This window comes from Perca flavescens, chromosome 10 (assembly GCF_004354835.1).
Source record: "Perca flavescens isolate YP-PL-M2 chromosome 10, PFLA_1.0, whole genome shotgun sequence".
Taxonomy (NCBI): Eukaryota; Metazoa; Chordata; class Actinopteri; order Perciformes; family Percidae; genus Perca; species Perca flavescens.
In genome coordinates this window covers 2,660,963-2,670,011 of record NC_041340.1, presented here as the reverse complement: position 1 = coordinate 2,670,011, position 9,049 = coordinate 2,660,963, and the positions used below count along the sequence as shown (strand labels likewise).

The 9,049-nt window shown below is 48.3% G+C and overlaps 1 protein-coding gene across 1 annotated transcript in view; it reads right to left on the bottom strand.

Moving 5' to 3' along the window:
• Window positions 1–9,049, bottom strand: part of LOC114563327 (diacylglycerol kinase theta) — a 35,241-nt gene that overhangs the window by 807 nt on the left and 25,385 nt on the right. Inside the window, exons 10-13 of the mRNA XM_028590178.1 lie at window positions 7,989–8,079; window positions 7,777–7,831; window positions 5,929–5,990; window positions 330–480 (exon numbers count right to left, since the gene is read on the bottom strand). Coding sequence (XP_028445979.1) covers window positions 330–480; window positions 5,929–5,990; window positions 7,777–7,831; window positions 7,989–8,079 — 359 coding nt within the window. The remainder of the gene's footprint in view (window positions 1–329; window positions 481–5,928; window positions 5,991–7,776; window positions 7,832–7,988; window positions 8,080–9,049) is intronic.

Below are 9,049 nucleotides of genomic sequence, written 5' to 3'. Positions count from 1 at the left end.
TCACTTTCTCACACACACACACACACACACACACACACACACACACAGAGTCACTTTCTCACACACACACACACACACACACACACACACACACACACACACACACACACACTGTTCTGTTAGGCCATTTCTATAAAATACTGGGCGAGCTGGATGAGAGGCGCAGCAACAGACAGGAAGTGGAGGCAAGCTGGATTAGAGGCAGACAGGAAGTGGAGGCGAGCTGGATTAGAGGCAGACAGGAAGTGGAGGCAAGCTGGATTAGAGGCAGACAGGAAGTGGAGGCGAGCTGGATGAGAGGCAGACAGGAAGTGGAGGCTGCGACTCACTCTTGATGGCCAGGTGATCCTGGAGCAGCTGGGCGTATTCCTCTGAGGTCAGCAGGGGAGTCAGTCCTCCAATCAGCACGCAGACCTGCACCGCCTGCTTCCTGGTCTCCACCGCGTAGAACCGAGTCTGGTTCATCAGACGCAGAGACATCTGGCAAAATAATCAATCAATCAATCAATCAATCAATCAATCAATCACTCTCTCCATCCATCTATCTCACTCTCTCCATCCATCTCTCTCACTCTCTCCATCCATCTCTCTCACTCTCTCCATCCATCCATCTCTCTCTCTCCATCCATCCATCTCTCTCTCCATCCATCCATCTCTCTCTCCGTCCATCCATCTCTCTCTCCGTCCATCTCTCTCCATCCATCCATCTCTCTCCATCCATCTCTCTCTCCATCCATCTCTCTCTCCATCCATCCATCTCTCTTTCTCCATCCATCCATCTCTCTCTCTCTCCATCCATCCATCTCTCTCCATCCATCCATCCATCTCTCCATCCATCCATCCATCTCTCCATCCATCCATCCATCTCTCTCTCCATCCATCCATCCATCTCTCTCTCTCCATCCATCCATCTCTCTCTCCATCCATCCATCTCTCTCTCTCCGTCCATCCATCTCTCTCTCCATCCATCCATCTCTCTCTCTCCATCCATCCATCCATCTCTCTCTCTCATCCATCCATCCATCTCTCTCTCCGTCCATCCATCTCTCTCTCCATCCATCCATCCATCTCTCTCCATCCATCTCTCTCTCTCTCCATCCATCCATCTCTCTCTCCATCCATCCATCTCTCTCTCCATCCATCCATCCATCTCTCTCCCATCCATCCATCTCTCTCTCTCTCCATCCATCCATCTCTCTCTATCCATCCATCTCTCTCTCCATCCATCCATCTCTCTCCATCCATCCATCTCTCTCCATCCATCCATCCATCTCTCTCCATCCATCCATCTCTCTCTCCCTCCATCCATCTCTCTCCATCCATCCATCCATCTCTCTCCATCCATCTCTCTCTCTCCATCCATCCATCTCTCTCTCTCCATCCATCCATCCATCTCTCTCTCTCCATCCATCCATCTCTCTCTCTCCATCCATCCATCTCTCTCCATCCATCCATCCATCTCTCCATCCATCCATCTCTCTCTCAATCCATCCATCCATCTCTCTCCCATCCATCCATCTCTCTCCATCCATCCATCTCTCTCTCCATCCATCCATCTCTCTCCATCCATCCATCCATCCTCTCTCTCTCCATCCATCCATCCATCTCTCTCTCCCATCCATCCATCCATCTCTCTCTCTCCATCCATCCATCTCTCTCTCCATCCATCCATCTCTCTCTCAATCCATCCATCTCTCTCCCTCCATCCATCCATCTCCGTCTCCATCCATCCATCTCTCTCCGCCCATCCTCTCTCCATCCATCCATCTCTCTCTCCATCCATCTCTCACTCTTCCATCCATCCATCCATCTCTCTCTCTCCGTCCATCCATCTCTCTCTCCATCCATCCATCTCTCTCCATCCATCCATCTCTCTCCCTCCATCCATCCATCTCTCTCTCCCATCCATCCATCTCTCTCTCCCATCCATCTCTCTCACTCTCCATCCATCCATCTCTCTCCATCCATCCATCTCTCTCTCCATCCATCCATCCATCCATCTCTCTCCATCCATCCATCTCTCTCTCTCTGTCCATCCATCTCTCTCTCTCCATCCATCCATCTCTCTCTCCATCCATCCATCTCTCCTCCATCCATCCATCTCTCTCCATCCATCCATCCATCCATCCATCCATCTCTCTCTCCATCCATCCATCTCTCTCTCCATCCATCCATCTCTCTCCCGTCCATCCATCTCTCTCTCCATCCATCCATCTCTCTCCCATCCATCCATCTCTCCCATCCATCCATCTCTCTCCCATCCATCCATCCATCCATCTCTCTCTCCATCCATCCATCTCTCTCTCCATCCATCCATCTCTCCGTCCATCCATCCATCTCTTCCGGCCCATCCATCCATCTCTCTCTCCGTCCATCCATCTCTCTCTCTCCATCCATCCATCTCTCTCCCATCCATCCATCTCTCTCTCTCCATCCATCCATCTCTCTCCATCCATCCATCTCTCTCCCATCCATCCATCTCTCTCCATCCATCCATCCATCTCTCTCTCTCCATCCATCCATCTCTCTCTCCATCCATCCATCCCTCTCTCCATCCATCCATCCCTCTCCATCCATCCATCCATCTCTCTCCATCCATCCATCTCTCCCTCCATCCATCCATCTCTCTCTATCCATCCATCTCTCTCTCCATCCATCCATCTCTCTCTCTCCATCCATCTCTCTCCATCCATCCATCTCTCTCCATCCATCCATCTCTCTCCATCCATCTCTCTCCATCCATCCATCCATCTCTCTCTCCGTCCATCCATCTCTCTCTCCGTCCATCCATCTCTCTCCATCCATCCATCTCATCTCTCTCTCCGTCCATCCATCTCTCTCTCCATCCATCCATCTCTCTCTCCATCCATCCATCTCTCTCTCCATCCATCCATCTCTCTCTCCATCCATCCATCCATCTCTCTCTCCGTCCATCCATCTCTCTCTCTCCCATCCATCCATCTCTCTCTCCATCCATCCATCTCTCTCCATCCATCCATCTCTCTCCATCCATCCATCTCTCTCCATCCATCCATCCATCTCTCTCTCCATCCATCCATCTCTCTCCGGCCCATCCATCCATCTCTCTCCCTCCATCCATCTCTCTCTCTCTCCGTCCATCCATCTCATCTCCGTCCATCCATCTCTCTCTCTCCGGCCCATCCATCTCTCTCTCCGGTCCATCCATCTCTCTCTCTCCATCCATCTCTCTCCATCCATCCATCTCTCCATCCATCTCTCTCCATCCATCCATCCATCTCTCCATCCATCCATCCATCTCTCCATCCATCCATCTCTCTCTCTCCATCCATCCATCTCTCTCTCTCCATCCATCCATCTCTCTCCATCCATCCATCTCTCTCTCCATCCATCCATCCATCCATCTCTCTCTCCATCCATCCATCTCTCTCTCCATCCATCCATCTCTCTCTCCATCCATCCATCTCTCTCTCCATCCATCCATCTCTCTCTCAATCCATCCATCTCTCTCCATCCATCCATCTCTCTCTCCATCCATCCATCTCTCTCTCCATCCATCCATCTCTCTCTCCCGTCCATCCATCTCTCTCTCCATCCATCCATCTCTCTCTCCATCCATCTCTCTCACTCTCTCCATCCATCCATCCATCTCTCTCTCCGTCCATCCATCTCTCTCTCTCCATCCATCCATCTCTCTCTCCATCCATCCATCTCTCTCCCATCCATCCATCCATCTCTCTCTCCGTCCATCCATCTCTCTCTCTCCATCCATCTCTCTCACTCTCTCCATCCATCCATCTCTCTCTCCATCCATCCATCTCTCTCATCCATCCATCCATCTCTCTCCCATCCATCCATCCATCTCTCTCTCTCCATCCATCCATCTCTCTCTCTGTCCATCCATCTCTCTCTCCATCCATCCATCTCTCTCTCCATCCATCCATCTCTCTCCATCCATCCATCTCTCTCTCCATCCATCCATCCATCCATCCATCTCTCTCCATCCATCCATCCATCTCTCTCCATCCATCCATCCATCTCTCTCCATCCATCCATCCATCTCTCTCTCTCCGTCCATCCATCTCTCTCCCATCCATCCATCTCTCTCTCCATCCATCCATCTCTCCATCCATCCATCTCTCTCCCATCCATCCATCCATCCATCTCTCTCCCATCCATCCATCCATCTCTCTCTCCCATCCATCCATCTCTCTCTCCGTCCATCCATCTCTCTCCGTCCATCCATCTCTCTCTCCGGTCCGTCCATCCATCTCTCCATCCATCCATCTCTCTCTCCATCCATCCATCTCTCTCTCTCCATCCATCCATCTCTCTCTCCATCCATCCATCTCTCTCCATCCATCCATCCATCTCTCTCTCTCCATCCATCCATCTCTCTCTCCATCCATCCCTCTCTCCATCCATCCATCCCTCTCTCCATCCATCCATCCATCTCTCTCCATCCATCCATCTCTCTCTCCATCCATCTCTCTCTCTCCATCCATCCATCTCTCTCCCATCCATCCATCTCTCTCTCTCCATCCATCCATCTCTCTCTCTCCATCCATCCATCTCTCTCTCCATCCATCTCTCTCCATCCATCCATCCCTCTCCATCCATCCATCCATCTCTCTCTCCATCCATCCATCTCTCTCTCCGTCCATCCATCTCTCTCCCTCCATCCATCCATCTCTCTCTCCATCCATCCATCTCTCTCCGTCCATCCATCTCTCTCTCCGTCCATCCATCTCTCTCTCCGTCCATCCATCTCTCTCTCCGTCCCATCCATCCATCTCTCTCTCCGTCCATCCATCTCTCTCTCTCTCCGTCCATCCATCTCTCTCTCTCCATCCATCTCTCTCTCCATCCATCCATCTCTCTCCATCCATCTCTCTCCATCCATCCATCTCTCTCTCCATCCATCCATCCATCTCTCTCCATCCATCCATCTCTTTCTCCATCCATCCATCTTTCTCTCTCCATCCATCCATCTCTCTCTCCGTCCATCCATCTCTCTCTCCGCCCCATCCATCTCTCTCTCCATCCATCCATCTCTCTCTCTCCATCCATCCATCTCTCTCTCCATCCATCCATCCATCTCTCTCTCCGTCCATCCATCTCTCTCTCTCCATCCATCCATCTCTCCATCCATCCATCCATCCATCTCTCTCTCCATCCATCCATCTCTCTCTCCATCCATCCATCCATCTCTCTCTCCGTCCATCCATCTCTCTCTCCGTCCATCCATCTCTCTCTCTCCGTCCATCCATCTCTCTCTCCATCCATCCATCTCTCTCCATCCATCCATCTCTCTCCATCCATCCATCTCTCTCTCCCATCCATCCATCTCTCTCCATCCATCCATCTCTCTCTCCATCCATCCATCTCTCTCCCATCCATCCATCTCTCTCCATCCATCCATCTCTCCATCCATCCATCCATCTCTCCGTCCATCCATCTCTCTCCCATCCATCCATCTCTCTCCATCCATCCATCTCTCTCTCTCCATCCATCCATCTCTCTCTCCATCCATCCATCCATCTCTCTCTCCGTCCATCCATCTCTCTCTCCATCCATCCATCTCTCCCATCCATCCATCCATCCATCTCTCTCCATCCATCCATCTCTCTCCATCCATCCATCCATCTCTCTCTCCGTCCATCCATCTCTCTCTCCGTCCATCCATCTCTCTCTCTCCATCCATCCATCTCTCTCTCTCCATCCATCCATCTCTCTCCCATCCATCCATCTCTCTCTCCATCCATCCATCTCTCTCTCCATCCATCCATCCATCTCTCTCTCCGTCCATCCATCTCTCTCTCCGTCCATCCATCTCTCTCTCTCCATCCATCAAGTTTATCTCATCTGAAACACTAAAAGCATGTAGGCGGTGATACAGATTAGATATTTTAGTGAAATGATCAAAGTGGCAGTTTCCTCTCTTCCTACCTTTCTGATCTCCTGCAGTTTGTCCTGAATCTTCTCCTGTGGACTCAGCATCTGTCTCTGGACTGGAGGACAGACATGGAGACATGGTCAAATGGAGACATGGTCACATGGAGACATGGTCTGGGTGGGAGATACCATGTGTCTGGGTCATAGGTGAGGGTAGATCTTCTAGTTGAAAATGTGTGTTAGTTTTGGTGTTTTCTAAAGTAAGATAAGTGGAAAATGATTTGTTCAATTATCTGTTATTTGTTTACTGTAGAAACTAGCAGTGACATTATAAATATGTAAATGGTAAAATATTTGAGAGATAATTGAGGCAATTAAGAGTTGGTAGCTCTAGTGGGAGGGGCTTAACACATATAAGCCTCTGGCCACTTAAGCGTGGGGGCAGTCTGAGGTAGGCTACAATCCAGACAGGTGATGTGAGCTTTGCTAGTGTAAAAAGATATTCTTTTTTTTGTTTCTTATGGTTTTTTGCTGTGGACTCCCTGCATTGTTTCACCAATAAAAGCAGCTTCATGTCTTGCAACTTAAGCCATCGTGTTAGCAACTTTTTTTGTCCAGATTCCCAACGCTCTCCGTAACATTTGGTCATACATCACATACGTCTAAAACAATCACAGGGATGCACCGAATCCAGATTTTTGGGGTTCGCTTGAATACCGAAACCACTGGTTAAGATTCTGCCAAATCCGAAACCAAATCCTACTCCCAGTTTTTAGTAGTGACTGTCCTTCCTTTGCCGTACCTGAAGTTGCTGCATTCTGGCTGATGTCTGGTGATTCCTTCATGCACAACTCGTATTCTTTCGGATGTTTCATACTAAATGTTGTAACAGCGGCCATGTTGTGTATAGTTTAGGGTCCTCGCCACCACCAGACCAATCAGCATTGAACAGATTGAACATGTAGCTGGACTTGAATGGCCTTCTTTTGACTGAAAGTTCTGCCAAACAACAAATTCTTCTGCTCACCAGATCCATGTCCACTTTCTCACAGCCTACTGCATTGAACCAGATCCATGTCCACTTCCTCACAGCCTACTGCATTGAATCAGATCCATGTCCACTTCCTCACAGCCTACTGCATTGAACCAGATCCATGTCCACTTCCTCACAGCCTACTGCATTGAACCAGATCCATGTCCACTTCCTCACAGCCTACTGCATTGAACCAGATCCATGTACACTTCCTCACAGCCTACTGCATTGAACCAGATCCATGTCCACTTCCTCACAGCCTACAGCCAAATCTGAAGACGAATCCTGGATTCGGTGCATCCCTGATTAATCAGCAACCCTGCTGGCCACTCTATTAGGCAAAGGGGTCACTATTGGTGTATCATATTGGTGTTAACTGTTTCTCCTTAAAATATGCCCTGCCACATGTATTTCATTACTTTGTGGTCATGTCTGAAGGTCTACCATGGACTTTTTTTTTGTGAAAAAAACACCTTGGTTACCTTGTTTCAATCCATTCTAGCGCGGTATAGAAGGCCTGCAGGAAGATTCGGCTCGATTTGTGCCAGTTCTCATTAATATTCAACAAGCTACGCTGTTTGAATCTGATTGGCTAACACCTAGCCAATGAGAGCCTGGCTGTCAGAATCCTTTACCCCAGCCCAACTGGGCGAGCTCATGAATAGTAATGAGCTCAGGCAGCATGATGTCAGACTGACCAGCTTTTGTGATTGGTCTGATTTCTCTGCTTATTTCTGTTCAGTGGAGCTGACAGAGGAAGTAGCAGTTCATTTTCACATTCACCACATAACACAAACACATATGGACCTATAAGATTTCAAATAATGCAAGTAAAAATGGTTTTGTATGGCAGCGACGTTAGTGCTCACCTTGCTTGCTGCTCATGCAGACCTCCAGCAGACTGAACCCGGACGAGTCTTCCTCCTAAAACAACACAAGCATCTTATTTTGTACACTTCTATTCGGCTCTGTCCAAAGCAAACAACACCCCCTCCCACCCCCTCTTTGTTTAATCTGTATAAAATACTGAAAAGTGTGAAAAGTAGTTCCTGGAGGATGATTTCCTCGGAGTTACAGTTACCTGTCTGTGGAGCAGACCGAGGACCTCCGTGAGGACTGAAGCTGCCGTGCTGCTCTTAGAGATGGAGACGGACACAAAGGCTGCACCCGACCTGAAACACACACACACAGCATGGGAGACCATTAAAGGCTAATTTCTGGATTTTTCAACCCTATTTTCCGATGCATTAGTGTCTAAGTGACTGATGTGTACACAAATATTTGAAATTGGTCCAGTATTCAGCAAAAATGCTGTAACTGGAAGCTGTGAACCAGGCTGCGATGTAACCCTGTACGACAAATGTTCAGCGTCAGTTTGGTCCACTAAAAGTTGTGTTTTTGCCGCTGACAGACTCAGATTATTATTCTAAGTGTCTGACAACATTATGGAAAGGATCCCTACAGAGATAGAGCTTTTAGTTAAAGAGTAAGATCCTTTTAGTTTAACATGAAACAGCCGCGAAATCACCATCACCAAACTCCACCAGACTCCATGTAAATAATCAGGACTTTTAGCGTGTATAGAGCCAGCATATTTCCACCAGACTCCATGTAAATAATCAGGACTTTTATCATCGTAAAACACACTTTTTTTCAAAGTGGACAGAAACTAAATAAAACTATCAGAAGCCTTTCCACTGTTCCAACAATCACCACTCTGGTTTGGTTGAAATAAACCCTTAATTCACCCATTTACATGTGGAGATATGCTGGCTCTATACACGCTAAAAGTCCTGATTATTTACATGGAGTCTGGTGGAGATATGCTGGCTCTATACACGCTAAAAGTCCTGATTATTTACATGGAGTCTGGTGGAGATATGCTGGCTCTATACACGCTAAAAGTCCTGATTATTTACATGGAGTCTGGTGGAGATATGCTGGCTCTATACATGCTAAAAGTCCTGATTATTTACATGGAGTCTGGTGGAGATATGCTGGCTCTATACATGCTAAAAGTCCTGATTATTTACATGGAGTCTGGTGGAGATATGCTGGCTCTATACACGCTAAAAGTCCTGATTATTTACATGGAGTCTGGTGGAGATATGCTGGCTCTATACACGCTAAAAGTCCTGATTA